Raw genomic sequence first — 22,910 nt, 5'->3', positions numbered from 1 at the left:
AACTGACCATTTATTCCTACCCTTTGTTTCTTATCTTTTAACCAGTTACCAGTCCATGCGAGGATGTTCCCTCTTATCTCATTACAGCTTACTTTGCTTAAGAGCCTTTGGTGAGGGACCTTGTCAAAGGCCTTCTGAAAATCTAAGTACACTATATCCACTGGATCCCCCTTGTCCACATGCTTGTTGACCCCCTCAAAGAATTCTAGTAGATTGGTGAGGCATGATTTCCCTTTACAAAAACCATGTTGACTCTTCCCGAACAAATTATGTTCATCTATGTGCCTGAGAATTTTATTCTTTCCTATAGTTTCAACCAGTTTGCCTGATACTGAAGTTAGGCTTACCAGCCTGTAATTTCCGGGGTCATCTCTGGAGCCCTTTTTAAAAATTGGCATCACATTAGCTCTCCTCCAGTCCATAGGCACCAACTCCGTGCTGGTGCTCCGGGGCTGGAGCACCCACAGGGAAAAATTAGTGGGTGCTCTGCACCCACTGGCAGCCAAGCTCCCCTCCCCGCCTCGTCCCACCTCACCTCTGCCTCCGCCTCCTCCCCTGAGCGTGCCGTGTCCCCACTCCTCCACCTACCTCCCAGCGCTTGCCGCTGCCAAACAGCTGTTTGGTGGCATAGCAAGCTCCAGGAAGAAGGGGGGAGGAGGCGGGGCTGGGGTGGGGATTTGGTGAAGGAGTCGGAATAGGGGCAGGAAGGGGGCAGAGTTGGGGCAGGGACTTTGGGGAAGGGGTTGGAATGGGGGCGGGGAAGGGGCGGGAGGGGGTGGGAAAGGGGTGGAGTCGGGATGGGGCTGGGGACAAGGAGGGTCAAGCATCCACTGGCGCGAGCAGAAGTCAGTGCCTATGCTCCAGTCATTTGGTACAGAAGCTGATTTAAATTATCTGCAATCATACAATCATAGAATCATAGAATATCAGGGTTGGAAGGGACCTCAGGAGGTATCTAGTCCAACCCCCTGCTCAAGGTAGGACCAATTCCCAACTAAATCATTCCAGCCAGGGCTTTGTCAAGCCTGACCTAAAAACCTCTAAGGAAGGAGATTCCACCACCTCCCTAGGTAACCCATTCCAGTGCTTCATCACCCTCCTAGTGAAATAATGTTTCCTAATATCCAACCTAAACCTTCCCCACTGCAACTTGAAACCATAACTCCTTGTTCTGTCATCTGCCACCACTGAGAACAGCCGAGCTCCATCCTCTTTGGAACCCCCCTTCAGGTAGTTGAAAGCAGCTATCAAATCCCCCCTCACTCTTCTCTTCTGCAGACTAAACAATTTCACATTTGAGTTCCTTCAGAACTCTTGGGTGATACCATCTGGTCCTGGTGACTTATTACTGTTTAGTTTATCAATTTGTTGCAAACCCTCCTTTAATGACACCTCAATCTGGGACAGTTCCTCAGATCTGTCATCTAAAAAGAATGGCTCAGGTTTTGGTATCTCCCTCACATCCTCAGCCGTGAAGACCAATGCAAAGAATTCATTTAGTTTCTCTACAATGTCCTTATCGTCCTTGAGTGCTCCTTTAGCACCTCGATCGTCCAGTGGCCCCACTGGTTGTTTAGCAGGCTTCCTGCTTCTGATGTACTTCAAAAAAATTTTGCTATTGCTTTTTGAGTCTTTGGCTAACTGTGCCTCAATTCTTTTTTGGCCTTCCTCATTGTATTTTTACATTTCGTTTGCCAGTGTTTATGCTCCTTTCTATTTTCCTTACTGGGATTTAATTTCCACTTTTTAAAGGATGCCCTTTTGCCTCTCACGGCCTCTTTTACTTTTGCTGTTTGGCCACAGTGGTGCTTTTTTGGTTCTCTTACTATGCTTTTGAACGTGGGGGATACATTGAGGTTGAGCCTCTATTATGGTGTCTTTAAAAAATATACACACAGCTTGCAGGGATTTCACATTTGGCGCTGTACCTTTTAATTTCTGTTTAACTAACCTCCTCATTTTTGTGTAGTTCCCCTTTCTGAAATTAAATGCTCCCGTGTTGGGCCGCTGTGGTGTTTTCCCGCCACAGGGATGTTACATTTAGTTATATTATGGTCACTATTACCAAGCAGTTCAGCTATATTCACCTCTGGGACCTGATTCTGTGCTCCACTTAGGACTAAATCAAGAATTGCCTCTGCTCTGGTGGGTTCCAGGACTAGCTGCTCCAAGAAGCAGTCATTTAAGGTGTCAAGAAATTTTATCTCTGCATCCCGTTCTGAGGTGACATGTACCCAGTCAATATGGGGATAGCTGAAATCCCCCATTATTATTATTGAGTTTTTTATTTTAATAGCCCCTCTAATCTCCCTGAGCATTCCACAGTCAGTCACAGTCACTGTCACCATCCTGATCAGGTGGCCTTATGTTCTTATGATAGTGGGTTGATAACCAGAACTGAATGGGGTCAGGTGGGGAGGGGCTGAGCAGTGATGGGTGGGGAGCAGGGACTAGTAGGACATGGGGAGAGACACACTGCTGTGCTCTCAGACAAGATTGTAACCGCTCCTTTAAACAACACTAAAGGCAACATTCATTCAAAACTCTCCCTGAGCCAGCAGCATCGGGCCCCAGAGCACACGCTGCTTACCGGCGCTAGCAGGCTCCTCCACCTGCCAAACTGGCTTGGTCACTGTCTCTGCTACTGTGTCTGGATCCTGAGACACACTGAACAGATCCTGGCATCCCCAGCAATATCTCAACCGCACCCCTTGTCCCTGCACTCACAGACCCAGCACTCTCCCCTCATTCCCAGTCTATGGCCGCAGCAGTGTGTGAAGCCTTTGTGCTGTCCTGCTGCATCTCAGACTGGAAGAAAGACGAACACTGAGAATTCATTCCAGAGCTTCAGAGAGCTGAGGGGTCCCACTACCCCGACCCTAACACACCAGAACCGACGTCCCTTCCCTTCTCCACAGCTCTCCAAAGCCCGGAGCAGAGCAGAGTGAATTCAGCACAGCCCGTCTCCCCATTGCCTGCACATCGGCTACCTCTAGCAGCACGCTCAGAGGAAGGCCTCCGAGACATGCCAGCAACAGGAGTAGAAGGGAATAATCATCACTCAGGATGTTGATACTGGCAAAATGGTGACAAAAATTGAGCTCCATGGCACCTGCAGTGCTATTGCACATGGAGGAGGCCGTAGAAAACTTGATCCCTGCACAGCAGAGTGAAGGAAGCTGACCAGACAGGTCACAGACTCACAGACTCTAAGGTCAGAAGGGACCATTATGATCATCTAGTCTGACCTCCCGCATGATGTGGGCCACAAAAGCTGACCCACCCACTCCCGGAAGAATTCTCTCCCTTGACTCAGCTGTTGAAGTCCCCAAATCATGATTTAAAGACTTCAAATCGCTGAGAATCCTCCAGCAAGCGACCTCTGCCCCATGCTGTGGAGGAAGGTGAAAAACCTCCAGGGCCTCTGCCAATCTACCCTGGAGGAAAATTCCTTCCCGACCCCAAATATGGCGATCAGCTGAACCCCGAGCATGTGGGCAAGATTCTCTAGCCAGACCCTCTGGAAAAAGTTCTCTGTAGTAACTTTTAATATCCCATCATTGACCATTGTTACTAATCACCAGCGATGGCACGTTATTGACCTAATGACTAAAATCACTTTATCCCATCAAACCGTCCCCTCCATAAACCTATCAAGTTTAATCTCATAACGTTTAATCTCAGAAGGGACATCAGATCATCTGACCTCCTGTGTCTGACGGATCATTCAGTTTCACTCAGTGATCCCTGCACTGAACCCAGTCACTGGAGCTTAGATAAAGCATCTTCCAGAAAGGCCCCTAGTCTGGATCTAGAGACATCCGGACATGGAGAACTCACCGCTTCCCTGGGGAATTTGTTGCAGTGGTTAATCACACTATTCAAAATGTGCACCTCATTTCTAGTTTGAATGTGTCAGGTGTCAGCTTCCACTCAGTGTTCTGCCTGTCTCCACTAGAGTACAGAGCCCTCTAGTGCCCAGGTACGTGTACACTGTAGTCACGTCACCACTCAGTTCTCTTTGTGAGAAGCTACGCAAATCGAGCTCCTGGAGCCTCTCCCTGCCAGGCATTTTCTCCAGCCCGTGAATCATTTCTCTCTCTTTTCTGAACCCTCTCCAGCTTTTCAACATCCTTTTAAAAATGTAGACACCAGAACTGGCCGCAGTGTTCAGGATCGGTCTCACCAACTCTGCACAGAGGTAACATCACTTCCCTACTCCTATTCCCATTTATACGTACAAAGATCACACGAACGCTTTTGCCTTAGCATCACACTGGAAACTCACAAAGTCCACAAGAGACCTCATCATCAACTAGTCTGATCTCCTCCGACACCAATCTTCATGTCGTCCACAAATTTTATCAGCAGTAATTTTCTATGGACTTCCAGGTCGCTGATGAAAATGCTGACTAGCATTGGGCCAAGAACCAATCCCTGTGGTCCCTGCCGATAACTACATTTTAAGATGTCAGCCAGCTCGTCATCCATCTGATGTGCGCTTCATTGATACTGGATAGCGCTGATATTTTAATCAGAATGTCGCGCAGTGGGCTGTAATGATCGGGCCTAGAAATTAATCCTCATTGTAAATTCAACTGTAAGAAGTGACTGAAAGTTCATAAAATGTCACAATAAGCACGCTTCACCCTCATGACTTGCCTCCCCCACCCCCTGCTGGGACCCCAGACCTTCTTCGTCCTAATCCTGAGAGGTGCGCTAGCCGCACTGGGCCACAGAGAGGGAGCCGGATGTCTCCAGCGCCAGCTATTCCCGAATGCCACCTGTGGTGTGAGACTTTGGCTCTTCCCCCTCCGCCACGTGTCCTTCCCATTCCCAACCTCACTCCTTCTCTTTCCTAGCCCTCTCCTTTTTCCTTCTGTCTAACGGGAGCCCGGCTTAGCCGGCCAAAATGGGGTATTTCGCAACACGGCCGTAAGCCTGAGACCTGAAAGAGGCATCTAAAAGCCTATCAGCCTGTTGCTGGTACAAGTTAGCAAGGCCTCGGAGTGGCTGATCAGCCAAGCGCTGGCCCCCGTTTCTCCAGCAGTGGGAGAGGGCAAGTGAAAGTCGACAGCTAACACAGAAGCTGCATTTTCTCCGTTTTCTTTTCTCTCCCCTTTCGCGTGTGTTTGGCTTGTTTTGTCTTCTAGGAAATGGGATCAGACTTTAGCAACAACAACCGCTCCAGCTCATCCATCTAATTATGTCTGTGTTCCATTATTACCATCTGTGATACCATCTCAGTGACGGTCAAACAAGGGGCTTCCTTCTAAAATCTCTCCCCAGCTAAAGGGAAAGGGAGAAGGAATGTTGTTAAAATGAGAGCCTGATTTAATACTTAACCTTTCAAGTGCTGTAACTGTTACTCCTTCTTTTCTGTGGCTTTAATAAAGGTTAACAAGAGTGTTTAGTGGAGTGTTTGCCACGGTGCTAAGCAGGCTGCGGTCTCTGGATACCAAACTTCAAACCTTGTTTAAAACTGTTTAATGTTGGACAGCGACTGGGCCATGCTTACACCTTACATCCGTGTCCCTAGCCTCTGTTTGCCAGAAGCTGGGAATGGGCGACAGGGGGTGGATCACTGGATGATTCCCTGTTCTGTTCATTCCCTCTGGGGCACCTGGCATTGGCCACTGTCGGCAGACAGGATATTGGACTAGATGGATCTTTGGTCTGACCCAGTAGGGCCATTCTTATGTTCGGGCCAATTAGTCCATCTAAATCAATACGTGGTACCAGGGACTGCTCCACATGGAGACGTGGTGTGCAGCAGGCAGGGGTGTAACTCTAAAGCACACTAGCCTGATGCACACTCACTGGCCAAGCAGGCCCTGCTGCCGTGCACTAATGGTGCTGTAGTGTGCTCTGACCTACTGCTGTGTGAGCACTAGGAACTGATCGTGCGCTGTGCGGCAGGCCAGGTTGCTCTAGGTTTATATCCCAGCTTGCCGCGCACTAAGGGCATGTCTACACGTACAGCGCTACAGCAGTGCAGCTGGTGAAAACGCGCGATGCCGACGGGAGAGAGCTCTCCTGTCACTATAATAAAACCACCTCCGCGAGCGGCAGAAGCTGTGTGGGGGAGACGCTCTCGCGCTGACATAGCGCTGTGCACACCGGCGCGCCTGTTGGTGTAACTCATGTCGCTCAGGGGGTGGTTTATTCACACCCGAGTGACATCAGTGATGCCAACATAGGCTATGTCTGCACTACAGCCTCCGTGTGGACAAGCCCTAAGCCCTGGTCTACACTATATGCTTATGTCGGTATAGCTACATCACAAGGCACTTATCGCTCTGTCAATGGGAGAGCTTCTCCTGCCAACCTCGCTACCGCCTCTCGGGGAGGCGGGATACCGACGCCAACAGGAGAAGCTCCCTCGCCCGTCGGCGTAGGAGCATCTTCACGAAGCGCGACAGGGCGGAGCTGCACCAGGGCAAAGCTTTACGTCAGACGCCTTGCAATCTCCAAGTCTAGTACATACACAATCACCTTTATCAAGCAAACCTGGAATCTCCTCCTAGCATGACACCAGCTGTGTCTGAGAAGATCTATTTTCCATACACCCATCTCAACTGGCATTAATGATATTCCCATCCTTCAATTTATCCACTGAATCCTGTCTCACTTTCCCCAGGACGGGTGCCAGGCTAATGGGCCCATATGATCCCTCTTGCCTTTCTGAATATTGGCACAACAGTGATACTCCTCCAGTCTCCTGGAATGTCCCCAGGATTCCAAGATTTATTAAAAACTATCAACCATGGGCCAGAGATCTCCTCAGCCAGCTGTGGTAGGACTGCTGGGTGCATGTTATCTGGGCCTGCTGATCTGAGCTTGTTTATCCCTAGCAGACATTGGCTACTACTGGAGCTAGTAGGCCTGGCCAGTGCACCACGGGATGGTAGTGGGAGGACAGTTTGCACCCCGGGGCTATTAGACCAGGGATCCCCTTCCATCCTGGCCCTGCACTGGTGGAAGGGGAAGCAAATCTAACTCCCTGGGGCGTGATCTCACTGTGCAACGTGTGGACAAGTGTGCTCCGGATATGCTAGTGCGAGCACACAGTGGTTAGTGTCACCTCTCTAGTGTCGATAACGCTTCACCAGGCCAGCTCCTCGGCTGTCTGCCCCACTCGCTCCCGGCTCACAGTCATGTGTCCCTGGGGCATCACTGCATTTGTTCTGGCTCAGATCCCCTGGCGCTGCTGTCACCAGCTCAGCTCCACGCTGGGAGCCCTAGTGAGGTGATGCCCAGGCATTCGTTGGCACTGCAAGCACTGAGTGACAGACAGCCGCTCTCAGCAGGGTTAGCCTGCCTCAGGGCTGAAGCACCAGGAGCCCCGACCTTCGCTACAATCCAGCCCCTCCACCCCCCATTCTGCCATTTCCTTCCAAGGCCTCTCACGCCCTCTGGATCACTTCCCTGGCTTGGCTGCGTTCGCTGCTCCTCCCGGCTGACCAACACCTCGCAGCCTCCTTCCAGGTAACTACTGAAAACCAGCCCCAGCCCTTTGCCAACCCTGCCCCCAAGTCCTCACAGCCCCAGGAGGGAGCTTAGGGTCATGGGCCCCCTTCACAGGCTGAGAGGTGAAGTAACTTGCCCAAAGGGCATCAGTGTCTGGGCCCACACTGGACACCTTCTTCAACTCACCCCTTTGCTGGGGATCGGTATCTGCTGAACTGCCCTGCAGCCAGCCCCGGCCCAAGGCAGAGGGTCGTCCCCCAGCTGATTTCAATGAATTTCCAAGTCAGATTTAGTGACACCTGGTACCAGACACTTCCCAGGAACCTGCTTCCCTCTGGTCCTGTCCAGAAACAACCTAGTTTGTCCGGCCAGCTCCCCCCTGCGAGCCCCTCCACGCTGCTCACACTCCAGGGGCTCACAGCTGTTCTAGAGAGCGGGTGAGACATACAGGCAGGTGCCAGCTATCACAGACACTTCACCCAGAGCTGAAGCTGTGGGGCACACTGGTGAGTCCCTCGCAAGTGCACGAATTGGCGGTGTCTGGTACATTCAGTTCACTAGTTCCCATAATCTCCCAGAACACACACTGCCCAGGCCCACTGCCCTGTGTCTCGTCAGATGATCCTTTATCCATGTTTCCTCCAGGTCTCCACTACATCCTAACTGTCCAGACCTCCTCTCGATAGCAGCTCTGGAGCCCCGCCATTTTAGAGCCATCACTTCTGCCACCCCCTCCTGGTTTATCTGTGGCCATATCATGCTCTCTCTGGGTCAGCCCATCCCACTTACCTGGGATGGCCCCTCGGTAGGAAGTCATTAGGCCAGGAGCAGTGTTTCCCAGCGGGGCAGTGGGGGGAGGGGGATGTCAGCAACCCCCAGGAGGTCCGAAAGCACGGAACGCTTTATTGCAATCTAAAGCCAAGAAAATCTGGCTCCTTCACTCCCTGCACACCCGGCCTGTCGAGACCACGTATTCCCTGCCAGCCTCCCAAAGGCACACGATTCAACACCAGGATTATCACTGCTACACTTCCTTCTCTTCCTTCAGAAGGTGAATCCCCTAACCCTCAGCTCTTGGATAGCCCTTTCCCTGCAGCCCAAGAGGCTTTGCAGAGGGGGAGCAGGACTAGCTTACAAAAGGGGAAGGACATACCCACAGTCAGTGGCAGCATCAACCAGGGCTCTACCCACTAGACCACACTTCCCTCTTCTAGGACCAAGAGAGGAAGAACTCAAGCCCGGCCGCAGTGGATTGCATTGCACCCTTGTGTTCCTTGCACTTCCACTCCAGCCGCCCCTTGCTCCAACCAGCCTCTCCCATGTCAGCTGTGCACTGTCCTTTCCAAACCTCCTTCCATGCCACTCTCTAGGCCTGCAGCCCCTTCCTCTGTGGCACAGTTCTCCTCCTCCTCCCATTCCCCTGCACGCAGCTCCAATCCATCCGGCCACACAGCCTCTGCCAAGCTCGCCCTGGAGAGACGGGGGGGAAGGGGGAGCTGCCTTTGCAGCATCTCTCCCAAGGAAGGCTCCGGCTGCAAGCCCCTGGAGCCCCCCCTTGCAGCGTCTCTCCCAAGGAAGGCTCCGGCTGCAAGCCCCTGGAGCCCCCCTTTGCAGCGTCTCTCCCAAGGAAGGCTCCGGCTGCAAGCCCCTGGAGCCCCCTGCTCCGTGCAAGCGACAGCAGCAGCGTTTCTACCCCAGCAGTTCGGCTGCTCCCTCCCGCACAGCACGTCTAGATACAAAGGGTTCAGCTGGATTTCCTCTGCCTCCCAGTACATTTGCAATCGCCCATTTCTCCGGTCTCGCAATCCCTTTGGCTCACACAGGCCCCCTGGGAGAGACAAGCACTCCAGCAAGCCAGTCGCAGGTTTCTGGGGCTGCAGGTGCCAGAGCACCGTATCTGCAGGAGAGCGAGGGGGCAGGGACGGGCGCAGCGCCGCAGTTACCATCCTGGAAGACTCTCTCGACATTCAGGCCGTAGGTGGCACAGGTCTCGTAGTACGTGCAGCGCTTCAAATCGTTGGAGAGTTTGCGGGCCCGAGAGTCATCGATGACACGGGGATTGGTGGCACTGATAGCGTCTGGAAACCAAAGAGAGGAAGAGTTAGAAAACAGGTTTCCACACCCCCATCCCACCTTGTAGCCCCCCAAGATACCAGGGCCCCACAGCACCTTCCCGGGGTCCCTCCAGCCCCATCCAGGGCTGGGATAACCAACTCCAAAGCCCAGGCCCCGTCTGTCCCGGGCTGAGATAGGCGGGTTCCACAGCACGTTACTGGAAACCGGGCAGCCCTCGTCCTCCCCACCACCCCTGCCTCCAGATCCCCCGGTTCCACAACCCACGCCGGGGGTCCGAGGACTTGGGTCGGGAAGGTACCGTCCCCACCCTGCAGACACCACTGACTATTCTCCACTAGCTTTAATTCCTTGTACCCTAACCCTAGGAATTTCTCGACCCCCCACAAGCACTGGAGCTCTGGCTACAGCACCCCCCTGCCACATCCTCCAGCCCCCACTGCCACTCCCATGCCCCGAACAACCTCCCCAGCCCCTGGCAATCCCACTCCCCACCCGCCCCGCCCTTCTGTCTACAATCACAGGCACACATCAAGGGTTCAGAAGTCCGGCATGGACAGCCAGAGCACCAGAAGTCCCCCACCCCCTCCCGCCTCCACCCCCTGCCCTGGGTGCGTGTTGGCTAATAGGTGTGGGACCCCTGCAAGGCAGGACTCGGCTTCGTGGCCACACGGACCATCCTGCGCGAGGCGGAGGCAGTAACGCTAACGCCAGCTCTAGGCCTTTGCAGTCTGAGAGGCGTCGCTACCACCAAGGCTCGAGAGCCCGGGCCGCAGCCTGGGACGCTGGCTGCCAGCTGCAGCCTAGCGCGGACGTGCCCCAGGCGCCTCGTTCACCCCCTTCTGCTGCAGAACGGCCGGCTTCTGCCTTGTGCCCCCGGTTCTGACCGCAGGGAAAGCTCCTCCCGGCTCAAATCCCCTGGCCAGCCCCGCCCACGGGAGCCCCCATGCACCCAGTCACCTTCCCCCGAGCCCACTGTGCCGGCCTGGGCAGGTCTGCCCGACCCATCTCCTCCTCTGCACCTGGCACTGGCAGGACCTGGAGAAGTTCCCCTGCACCTTCAGTCTCTGCCCAGGGCCCCGAGAGATTCATCCGCCTATCACACCGGCCTTGCTGGGCCATGCGGGCCCGCTTGGGCTAAGATCCTTGGTGAGCCCCTAAGACTCCCTCTCCACCCTCTGCCAGACTCCAACCTCCTGCAGGGGTGCCAGGACACCTCAGGGGGACCCAGAGCGGGGGTGGGGGAGGTGCCGGACGCCTCAGCATGGCCCAGAGCGGGGGTGGGGGAGGTGCCGGACGCCTCGGAGGGGCCCAGAGCGGGGGTGGGGAAGGTGCCAGACACCTCAGCATGGCCCAGAGCGGGGGTGGGGGAGGTGCCAGACGCCTCGGAGGGGCCCAGAGCGGGGGTGGGGAAGGTGCCAGACACCTCAGCATGGCCCAGAGCGGCGGTGGGGGAGGTGCCGGACACCTCAGAGGGGCCCAGAGCTGGGGTGGGGGGAGGTGCCGGACGCCTCAGCATGGCCCAGAGCGGGGGTAGGGGAGGTGCCAGATGCCTCGGAGGGGCCCAGAGCTGGGGTGGGGAAGGTGCCGGACACCTCAGGGTGCCTGGGAGGGAGGGAGAGGCAGCAGCTGGCACCATGTGGCATGGTGTTCCATGTTCCTGGTGGGGCTTGCCGCCCCAATGCAGGACAGGTTGGGGGGGGGAGTGACTGGCCCCCCCAGAAGTGAAAGCCCAGGCCCCACACGGAGTCCCTGTGAGCCCCTTACAGGCAGGGCCAGCCCTGGCACCCCGGGGTGTCTCGGCAGCGCTCGCCCTGGGTCCCTCTCACCTTGTGTCCCCACCAGGACCATGGGCACCTCGGCCGTGCTGCGGTAACTGCAGAGCCGCAGGTAGTAGTTATACACCGTCTGGAAACTGATCTCGTCCTCCAGGCTGAAGACAAACACCACGGCGTCCACCCAGGCGGCAAACTGGGGGAGACACCGACCATCAGCCCAGCGCCTGCCCCACTCCCTGCACCTGCCCCACTGAGCCCTCGCCCCGCTCTCTGCAGCCCTGCGCCTGTCCCACCGAGCCCCTGCCCCGATCCCTGCACCCCAGTGCCTGCCCCACTGAGCCCCCACCCCAGCGCCTGCCCCACTTCCTGCACCTGCCCCACTGAGCCCTCGCCCCGCTCTCTGCAGCCCTGCGCCTGCCCCACCGAGCCCCTGCCCCGATCCTTGCACCCCAGTGCCTGCCACACTGAGTCCCCACCCCAGCGCCTGCCCCACTTCCTGCACCTGCCCCACCGAGCCCCTGCCCCAATGAGCTCCCACCTCACTCTCTGCAGCCCAGCCCCCCCGCTGAGCCCCACCCCACTCCCTGCAGCTTTTAAGCGTTTCCTGGTCTCCCATCCAACCCTGTTGTGAGATCCAAACCCCCTGACGCCTCCAGGACAGGGCCTCTTCCCGGACTGACGGCCAGGCCAGCGGCCTCCTCTCCTTCCCCGCAGCTCTCTGCTCCTTGCACAGGGCTCTCAAGGGGCAGGATTTGTGCGGGGGAGAGGGGGGCTCTTACCTGGAGCTCGGGGGGGCCCCCTTCATCTCGAATCAGCAACAGGTAACTCTGACCATCCACTACGATCTCCTTCTTAAACCGGCCACCTGGGGACAAGGCAAAGCAGCGCACTGAGCTGGGGAGGGGGGGGGTGTGAATGGAGGGCGCACACCTCCAGGGACACACCCAGGTGGGCAGACGCCTGGGGGCAGCTGTGAGGCTGGCTCTGCCCAGAGAGAAGTCTAGCTGGGGGGTCACCTCCTGAGCCAGGGACTAGGAGTCAAGAGCCCAGAGCTCAGCATGGGGACAGCCCCCAGGAGGGCAAGGCCCTTACCTTCTGGGGACTCCTCCTGCACGTACGTGCCAGTCAGGTAGCGATGCACCAAGGCTGACTTGCCGCTGGACAGGTTCCCCACGATGCCCTGCAACACAAAGGTGTGAAAGCGCCCTGCCCCCTCCGCGCTAATATCACTAGAGGGCCTGGCCCATCGACACGGGGCCAGCACTGGCCAGGCCAGTGGGGGTGACACACGCTTACTGCTCGGGCAGCAGGGCCCCCCTGAGAGGGCCCAGCCACTGCACACCCCAGCTTGCCATCCAGTGGCGTTCCTGGGTTCGCCAGGCGGAGCACTGCGCCTGGAACTGGATGGGAGCGGAGAGCAGATGCCGGAGCCCTGCTGGCTCAAGGGAGGATGGCTGAAGGCAAGTGGGCAGCCACCCCTCCACAGCCCCCAGATCTCCCGTTGCTTTGATGGACACTTGTGCTGTCAAGTCCCTGCCTGCCCCACAGGGGAGGAGACCCTTCTCCCAGCCTACACCAACCTCCCACGGGCCACACACGACCAGTCACACGGCTCCTGATGCAGAGAAAGAGAGAAAGCGTCTAGCTGTGGGTCTGGCCACAGCTGCTCCCTGGGATCCCAGCAAGGGGGTGTAAGATCTGCCCTTTCTCCGCCAGCAGCAGAGCACACATGTACAAGCAGGGCTGGCTACGCTGCCTGGAGTTACGGTTGCCTGACACGACCCATTATAAGCCCGTTTCCCGTTGCTAATGACTTTACCAAACTTGAGCTGCCTGGGCTGAGATTTGCCAAGTCGGTGCCTGCTTCTGGCTGGCTCATTCAGGGCGTCGCCACAATAACACGCTGCTCTTTTGGAGAGCCGGCTCAGGCGCCAACAGGTAAAAAACATTTCTCTGGAGAGCTCTGGTGCCTGGGGGGGTTGTAGCAGGTACTGGAAAGTTGGCACAAGGATAGTCCGGGGGTCAGGGAGGTACCTTCCGCTGTCTGGGAAAACCTGGTCAGAGGTGGCCAAGTTCTAACCTGTAGAGTAGTCAATCCCCAATTGCACATGGCCAGTGCCGCTGGGTGCTGGCTTGTGCCTTCCTTTTCTGAACTGTCCATCTGCACTGAGCACCCTCCCCCAGCCCCACTGAGCGCCCCGCCCAAAGACAACATGGATCCTTCACCTGCTGCTCTCCCTCGTCAAAATCCCCCGGCCTACGGAAAGCGGCACTTGGCCAGGAGCCGAGAGAAGGAGAGTTCTCACCGCACCTCTTCTCCGGAGGCTGTTCCTGGGTGCACGTCCCTTCCTCTGACCAAGGCCTCGCTGCCCCACACTGGGAAGCAGGCCAGTATCAGCCTGTAACTTTGCAGAGCTGGGAGCGTAACAGTGGTAACGGAGCAGACCCAAGTCGCAGCTGCTTAGCTCTGCTTGAGGTTAAGATTTTGCCATGAGTGCTGTTAGTAAAAGTTACGGACAGGTCGTGGGCAACAAACAAAAATTCACGGACGCCGGTGATGTGTCCTTGACCTTTACTAAAAATACCCTGGGGTCGGGGGGACTAAAAGTCAGAGCCCCGCCGGGGGCTGACTGCTGCTTCTGCCCCAGCCACTGCTCCTGTGATGGGGGCTGACCCAGCCCGTTGCTGCTTCGGCCCCAGGGGCTGCACCTGTGGCGGGGGCTGACCCAGCCCTGCTCCTGCCCTGGGCTGCTACTCCTGGGCAGAGGCTGACAGTTGCTCCAGCGCCGCTGCGGCCGGCTGAAACCGAAGAAGTCATGAAGGTCTATTAAAGTCAGAGAATCCGTGACCGAATCGGATCCTTAGCCTCGCAGAAAGAACCTGCATATCTTTGGCCTTGGCCAAGCTGTCTGTAAAGTGGGGCTACTCATGTATAAATAACCCAGTGTGTTTTGCATCCGCCTCTAGTGGCTGCTTCACAGAGGATATAACCTACCACTGCTGCTAGCTAATGTAGTTCCTCTGTTAGCACAAGTGGTAGAGCTTTGCCCTGCACCCAGAAGTTCTGAGTTCAAACCCTCCTGGTGACTGAGGCAAAAACGCTCACAGTTGTATATAAATGAATTTTTCCCTCCATTTTTCTGTTTTTAAAAAAAAACGCTAGGAAATTCCATCTCCGTAGCTAGGAAACCCGTGCACTGAACAAGGCATGGTCCTGTGGGAAACTCCCCCAGACAAACCCAGTGCCAGAGGAGACACCCCAGGGACGAGGGAAGGCTCATTTCTGGCATTTCCAGACTCCCGAGTGCTCAACTTTGTAACCTGGTCCCATTCTTTTCTGAGAGTTTTGTGTGTGGCCGGATAAATACAGCATGGTAGGAGACAGCATCCAGGTGCTGCACCACATCTGCTCTCCCCACCACTCTGAGCCCAAGCGGGCCTGACCCTTGGAAGAATGGACAACCTGATCAATCTGGCTCAGGGTAACCTTGTGTGACGGGGTGTGACACCGCCATGCAGTGTGTGGCTGGCTGAGGGTTAACCCCGTGAGGAACGGCGACCACACCACGACTGCCCATCCACAAGGGGCACACGGCTGTGTGTGCCATTTTTCTCCTCCTCCCCAGGTGCCAGAAGGAGGATGGCTGCTATGACTCTACAAGGACATGTGATGAGACCACGTCTCTACACGCCATCTTGGGAAGTGCTGGACCCAGGCGAGAGGGATTGGAACAACTGGGGATTCCAAGCTGTGAGCAAGGGCAGTTTGCCCCCTAAGAAGCTGCAGCCTGCCTGTATCACCTCTTAGGGTGAGAATCTGCTATTCATAGCCAATCTATCTAGCATATTAAGCTTAGTTTGTGTTTTTTGTTTATTTGCTGGGTGATCTGCTATGATCTGTTTGCTATCCCTTATACTCACTTAAAATCTATCTTTTGTAGTTAATAAAACTTGTTTTTGCTTCATCTAAACCAGTGTGTGGGAATCATAACTCAGGGGCAAAGGCTGTTGCATATTCCTCTCCACATTGAGGGAGGGAGCGAATTTTATGAGCTTATGCTGTACAGTTCCCTGTGCAGCGCAAGATGGTTTAATTTTGGGTTTATATGCCTGGGGAGCTGGGAGTTGCCTTAACTGTAGCCCTCCTATGCAGGGGCTGGTCAGAGAGCCTGTATGTAACTGCAGCTGCGTGTGTCCCTACCTGTGTGTGTGCTGGTGAACATGCAGGCTGGAGAGGGCTTTGTAGCTTGTCACAGTACAGTGTGAGAGAGAGCCTAGGCTGGTGGGTCAGGGGGCTCAGCGGTACCCAGTTCCAGGTGGCGCCCCAGGGGGGAACCCATCACACCCATCCCATGCCCAGGCCGGCTGTTCCAATGGGGAGTTATCCTTACTGGGAAAAAATTTGCTTATTTCCAGTTTGAACTTTGCCGACATCAACTTCCAGCCACTGGCTCTTGTTCTGCCTTCGTCTGGGAGATCAAATCTCCTCCCCGCTTAAGCACTTCTGGGCTGTGAACCGTCTCTTTCCTAAGCTAAGCAGAATGAGCTTCTCCAGTCTCTCACTACAGGCCAGGTTTTCCAGACTTAAAATCCCTGAAGTTCTGTGCAGATAGAGAACATGTCCCAGGCATGCTGAGGTGCCGCTGTCAGACCCAGTGCCAGCCAGGTGGGGTGTGTGACGGAGCAGGGAGCAGGGCAGATTTGACCTGGGAATGTTGCAGGGGGGTTGCAGTGGGGATGTGGGACTTCCCTTGAAGGAAGCTACCTGAGCTGTAACCTGAGCCAGGAACGGGGGTGGGGAGAATTAACACTTTCTGCCCGGGAGACTGAACAAAGGAGAGGAGCAGCAGGAGGAGTTGGGAGTTTAGTTTCGGTTGGGGCTGGGTGGTGCAACGCAGGGAACCCCAAGCTGGGGTCTAAGCTCCCTGAACCTCCCAGAGGGACCTAATTGAGGGGGTCTGGTCGTACCTACACGCTCTGCTTGAGACTGTGTTCCTGTCCTTAAATAAACCTTCTGCTTAACTGGCTGGCTGAGAGTCGCAGTGAATCTCGGGAAGAGGGGTGCAGGGCCCTAACTCCCCCACAATCCGCAACAGGGTGCTGGCGAGAGGGCACCCACTGAGGGCCGATGGGAACTGGGCAGGACCTAGCCATGTCAGGAGCTCTTTGCCGGTGCGACGCACAGGGAGAGCTGGCCCCCGTTCTGAGCACAGCCTGGCCATGCTGCACACCCAGCGAACTGCGCGGCAAAGGCTCGCACGGATGGGGCTCAGGCTCACAGGGACAAAGGGACCTGCCCAAGGTCACACAGACAGTCTGTGGCAGAGCCCAGAATTGAATTTGGGTCCCCCGACTCCCAGCCAGGTCCCGAATCCTAAGGCCAGGTGGGAGACAGACCGTCAGCGGGAGGGAAATCCGGGTACCTCGACACTGCTGCCATGCCCAGGGCCACACACACGAGTGCCCTGAACAGTGCGAGGCTGCATGGGGGGAGGAGGGGGAGAGATATGGAGCAGCCAACAGTAAGGCAGAGAGGAGGGGAGAGGCGCTTGGTTCCCCCAGGCACTGCGGGAGCAGCACCTATCACCCCATAACAGGACACCAGGAACAGATGGGGGCTGAATGGAGACAAACAATGGAACAGCTGACCGGGGGCAGGGGGGCAGAAACTCCATCACCCAGGGTGAATCCAGACCGGGAGTCTCTCTAACACACCTGCTCTAGCTCTGCCAGATGGGCTGGGCTGGGCTGGGCTCCCTGGGCGAGGGTCCCTGCCCTGGGCTCTGCAGGAGGCTGGATGGGACGGGCAGAACGGTCCCTGGGGCTTTCACGTCTAAGGACCCAACCCCAGCCCAGCAGCCTTTCCTGTCTGTGACAAAATGAGTTTTCTTAATGTTTTGTATGAATATTGCGGGTGCCTCAGTTTCCCTTGTGTGTTGCACAAGTCTCTAGGTGGTGGGATAAGGGTGTGTGATCAGAGACCCCTAGAGGGCAGGTGTGACTGCCAGAGAAGGCCAGGGTCGACACTGTATCCTGGCAACTGATGGCCGGACCCCCTGCCATGAGTTGGCGAAGGAAGCGAGAGGTGGGGACCAGGTGACCAGTTTGCCCAGGAAAGACACAAAGGCCGGAGTAGCGGCAGCTGTGTGTGCCTGAGGCTGGGTGGCTGGAAGCGAGTCAGTCTCCTGGTTTGGGACTCAGGGGGGAGAGCCCAGGGCTCTGGATCCCCCCAAGATGGACTTGGCTGAATGTTCCTGCTCCCTGTGCTCACAAGCTCTGCTCTATGCTGGGCTCCTGGTGACTAATAACCCGTCTGTCCCACGCTGGCTGGGAGTCACTGCTGGTTGCGGAGTGGGGGGCAGGGCCCTTTGGGGGGGGGTGAGGCTTCCCCAGGTGTCCCCTACTCGCTGCGGGGTGCTCACGGTGTGAACAGGGCTGAATGCTCCGAGGTCAGACCCAGGAGGAGGGGGCTTGCCCTGGTGAGAGCACGTCCCAGGGGAGTCACGCTGCCAGAGGGCCCCGTCTGACTTCATTCCCAGGGGTCCAGAGCACCCAGCCCCTGCACCCGACACCATCCAAGGGGACATGCACACGGCAGCCCTGCCCCACCTTCCGCAGAGCAGGGGGGTCTCACTCCCACCGCTCACAAGCAGGCACAGGCCCCGGCCACAGGCCCTCCAAGGGGCTCTGCAGGCAGAACAGGCTGGGCCAAGCACTCACCACTTTGAGCTCAGGCACCGAGCGGCTCAGGGTCCATTCCTGGCTGTTCACAAACGAATCTGCAGAACAGAGAAAAGACACCGTCAGCCCCTGGCTGGGGAGTTGAGTCATCAGCCCCCAGCGTCCCCACCCTGCCCTGCCCTCTGCCCGCAGGGACGCCCTGGGCTCCCGCCCCACTCACGGAGAGGAGAGAACTGAAACACCCTCCCAGCACAGCAGCCGCCTCCCTGCCCTGGTCTGGGCCGCTGCACCCGAGCTCAGAGAGGCCACTCCCTGAGGGGAGCGCAGCACAGGGCCCTGACTGAGCCCAGCAGCCACCAAGGCGTAGGCCCCAGGTCTGCACTGGGAGCACCCCTTCCCCAGCACCCCATAGACCAGAACTGTGCAGGCGTGACCTCCAGAGGCACTAGGACCGTGTGGCACCCCCCTTCCCCAGCACCCCATAGACCAGAACTGTGCAGGGGTAACCTCCAGGGGCACTAGGACCGTGCGGCACCCCCCTTCCCCAGCACCCCATAGACCAGAACTGTGCAGGGGTGACCTCCAGGGGCACTAGGACCATGCGGCACCCCCCTTCCCCAGCACCCCATAGACCAGAACTGTGCAGGGGTGACCTCCAGGGGCACTAGGACCATGCAGCACCCCCCTTCCCCAGCACCCCATAGACCAGAACTGTGCAGGGGTGACCTCCAGAAGCACTAGGACCGTGCGGCACCCCCCTTCCCCAGCCCTGTGGGCTGGAGGGAGAAGGAAACTCCAGGGAGGAGCCAGCCCCTTGGGGCCAGAGAAAGTGGGGTTGGCAGCAGCAGGCAGAGAATAGCCGCACCAGGACCTACAGCACTGGGGGGAAATCAGCAGGAGCCGTGGGCAGGGCGACCAACGGCAAGTGTGAGCAATGGGGGGGGGGAGGCGGCGCCGATACGAGACAAAGCCCCGAATACTGGGACTGCCCCATAAAATCGGGACAGCTGGTGACCCGGGGGGGGGGGGGGGGATACACCCTGAGCCACGATGGCAGAGGTGAGGGGATGCGGGGAGGGGGAGGAGACGGGCAGTGGGGGGGGGGAAGTTGGCCTGGGGGAATGGGCAGGTGGGGGGGAGGGGGCCGGGGGAGAGGCAGGGAAGATGCAGCCAGAGCCGTGATGCCAGGGAGCAGGTGAGGGGACACAGCGCCAGGAATAGGCGGGCGGGGGCCGGGGGAGAGGTAGGGAAGATGCAGCCAGAGCTGCAGGACACTCGTCAGCAGGACGTTTTACACTGTGGGCTGGACTTTCTCCCGGACACTGACTGGCCATTCACTCCAACCCAGCCAGTCTGCTCACCTCAGGCTCCGTCCAGCTGCCCTGCCCCCTGTTCGGCTTCCCCCCCTCGTTAAACCCCAGCCAACGTCAGAGCCAGTCCAGGGGCTGCCACGCCCTGTCCCGTGCCCCAGCCTGTCCCAGTTCCGGTGGGAAGGGGCTGTTACTGCATGTGCAGCGCCCAGCACCCCAGGCACCATTGCTGGCCAGGCCCGCGGCACTCAGCCCCGGCCCTCCTCCCATTCCCCCTGGTGCTGCTGCCTCCACTGCACCCCCCCGCCGGGCTATACAGCCTCCCTACACCGGCCGCCTTCTCCCCACACAGAGATCAGCACCCGCACCCCCTGCGGACACCCCCAGCCCTGCCGGAGCGGGATCCAATGGCCCCCAGCCCACTGTTCTGGCACCTGTGCTTCTCCCCTGCCTAAGAACCACCCAACAAGTTCACAACCGTGCCACCCAAACCAGTTGTGCAAGTCGAGCAGCTGTTGGTCCCGGCCCCAGACGATGCTTCACCCCTCAGCCCCCCTGCACACGGGACGCCAAGCCCGAGCAGAGCGGGAAAGCACCAGCAATGGAAGGGTTTCCAGCCCAGCCCCCCGGGCAAGCCTCGGTCTCCTGTACATGCTCGGGGGCAGCGTGACAGCACGCACCCCATGGCAACGGGGCCTGGTCTGGGAACACAGGAAACCCACCCCTGCCCAGCCAGGCCGGTCTCCACCAATCACCAATGACAGCCAGCCCTTACCTAGGGCAGCAGGAGAGCTCAAAGCGCTTCACAAAGGAGCTCAGTGTCATTAACCACGTCTTACAGATGGGGAAACTGAGTCACAGCGAGGCAAAGGGACTCGCCCGAGGTCCCCCCCTGCCACGGCAGAGCAGGGAAGAGAACCCAGGTCTCCTGTGACCAGGTCAGGCCTCACACGGCTGCCTCCCAGCAGAGCTGCCCTGACGAGCGCTGCAGAGCAGGGGCCCAGCTAGTCGGGGAGCGCAGTAGGACCCAGCACAGAAGCCATTTTTCTATCCCTTTCAAACATGGAAATTCAGTGCAACAACCTGGGCGGGCAGCCGCCGAGCCACCGTGGCCTCTGCCCCCAGCACCGCCTCTGGGGCAGGCAGGCTGCGCCGGCCAGGCCAGTTTGGGGCTGCTGGCCAGTGCTTTAAGCCAGCAGCCGCCATGGTGCCACGACACAGCTGTCTGCACCCCCTGCGATGGCCGCCTGAGCTCAGCTGGGGCCCTTAGCGCTTGGGGGGGATTTAGGGTCCCTGAGAAGGGGAGCTCCTGTCGCAGGAGAGGGAGGCTGCCCTGCCCCTTCTGCCTGGTCCAGCAGGGACTCGTGCCACTGCATGCATGAGGGCTTACTACAACCACACCCATCAGCATGTCTGAGCCCTCACCAGTGTGCCCGCACCACTGCGCCACGCCAGCTACTGCACGTGAGCACTCACTGGTGCGCTCACGCCACTGCACCCGCACAGTCTAGAGTACATGGGCACTCACTTGTGAGCCTGCACCACTGCACCCTTGCTTGCTAGCGTGCGTGAGTGCTCACCAGCGTGCGTGAGCCCATTTGTGCATGTGCAAGTTGGGCCACTTTTCAGCTCACAAATCTCTCCACGGGCCCAAGCGAAGCCCACAGGCGTGGGAGGATGGAACCGGAGCTGTGTCGGGGCCTGAGCCAGCCCACTGTGGGGGTATGGAGGACGCATTTGATGCCCCAGGCTCACATCCCAAATCAGGTCCCTTTAAGTCACTCTGGGTCCCACCTTTCAGCAGCCATCACGCAAGGACCGAAATGGACCTCCTGGGTCTTCGATGCCAGTCCCCGCGGCCAGGCATCACCCATCATCACAAAACTCACCACGCTCCGCCTTTAAGCTGGTGCGCTCATTTGCACCCACTGCTTCTACTGGGAGGCTGGTCCAGAACCTGCCTCCTCCCAGGTTAGAAACCCACTTCTCATTTCCTGCCTCAGTTTACTCCCTGCCAGTTCGTCCCCATTTGTTCTTGGGCCAACGCTGTCCTTTAGCTTCACTAGCTCTTCTCCCTCCCTGGCATTTACACGGACGTATTTCTAGGGCAATCAGCTCCCGTGAGCCTTCGTTGTGCTGGGCTAAACGAGCCAGTCTCCTCTCCAGAGACCACCCCTCCAATCAGTGATGAGCCTAGCTGCCCGTCACTGCACCTGCTCCAGTCTGGATCCCTCTTTCTTGAACACAAGTGACCAGAACTGCACGCAGCGCTCCAGTGCCTTGTGCAATGGGATTAATACTGCCCTGTCTCGACTGGGCATACCTTGCCTGATGCATCCTAGAATCACAGCTGCTTTGAAAAAAGAAAAAAAGAACACGGCTGCATCTCATCCTGTGATTGACTGATACACTCAGGTCTTTCTCCTTCTCCCTGGCCAGAGCTCCAAGCCCGGAACCCCTCCCCTGTTCCGCGCCTTCTCCCGCAGCCCCGCCCCCACTCTGCCACTTCCCATCCCCGATGCTCTACCCCCCCCCCGCCCCAAGACTGGAAAAGCTTCACCTCAGGGAGCAACAACTCCTCCAGCCCCAGGACTGTGGCGGGGGGAGATTTTTCTGGGGGCCCCAAATTGGGGCACAAGCCCTGTGGAGTAATCTGCCACTCTCCCCCACCCCACCCCCCCAGGCAGCACGAGGTTTGGGGGGCTTAGCCTCACCTAGCCTCCATTACGCACCGTCCGTAGTGAGAGTCTTACTGAAAACTGAACTCCAAATGTGGTTTTTCACAGGTTCAGATATTCTAAGCCCAAACATCTCGTCTGACTTGCTGGGTAACACAGGCCGTAGGACTTCCCTGAATTCCTTCCTGTTTGAACCAGAGCGGACCTCGCCGAGAAATAGCCCAGCACGATTTAAAACCTGCCAGTGATGCAGAATCCACCACAACAGTTGGGAAATTGTCCCAAATGGTTAATGACCCTCACGGTACCAAAAGGTTCAGGTTATTTCCAGTCTGTATTTGTCTAGCTTCAACTTCCAGCCTTTGGATTGTGTTATAGCTTTGTCTGCTAAATCGAAGAGCCCATTATCAAAGACTTGTTTGCCATGTTGGGTAGTTATAAACTGTGATCAAATCACCCCTCACCTTCTCTGCGTTAAGGTAAACAGATAGACTCTAGGAGATCAATCACTGTAAGGCAGGGTTTGTAATCCTTTAACCATCTCTGAGCCCTCTCCAATTTATCAACATCCTTCTTGAATGGTGGCATCAGAGCTGGACACAGGATCCCAGCAGCGGTCGCACCAGTGCCTAAGAAAGAGGTAAAAGAACCTCTCTGCTCCTACTCGAGATTCCCCTAGTTTTGCATCCCAGGATCCCATTAGCCCTTTTGGCCACAGCAACACACTGGGAGCTCATGTCCAGCTGATTATCCATCACCACCGGCAACTATTTGCCTGAGTCGCTGCTTCCCAGGACAGAGCCCCCAGCCCGTCAGGGTGGTCTGGAGTCTTCGCTCCTGGACGTGTCCGTTGACATTTAGTGGTGTCAAGATGCACATTGTTTGCTTGCACCCAGCTTCCTGAGTGATCCAGATCACCC

At 57.2% G+C, this 22,910-nt stretch overlaps 1 protein-coding gene across 2 annotated transcripts in view; it reads right to left on the bottom strand.

The window, feature by feature from the left end:
- Positions 1-22,910, bottom strand: part of AGAP3 (ArfGAP with GTPase domain, ankyrin repeat and PH domain 3) — a gene marked incomplete at its 3' end in the record, with an annotated part of 133,175 nt that overhangs the window by 83,947 nt on the left and 26,318 nt on the right. For both annotated transcript variants that reach the window (XM_034759862.1, XM_034759861.1), the window contains 5 exon segments: positions 9,414-9,548; positions 11,373-11,514; positions 12,101-12,186; positions 12,414-12,501; positions 18,042-18,100. In XM_034759862.1, the coding sequence (XP_034615753.1) occupies positions 9,414-9,548; positions 11,373-11,394 (157 nt within the window).

The sequence above is a fragment of the Trachemys scripta genome, chromosome 2, assembly GCF_013100865.1.
Source record: "Trachemys scripta elegans isolate TJP31775 chromosome 2, CAS_Tse_1.0, whole genome shotgun sequence".
In the NCBI taxonomy this organism is placed as follows: Eukaryota; Metazoa; Chordata; order Testudines; family Emydidae; genus Trachemys; species Trachemys scripta.
This window is presented reverse-complemented; position numbering and strand designations above follow the sequence as displayed.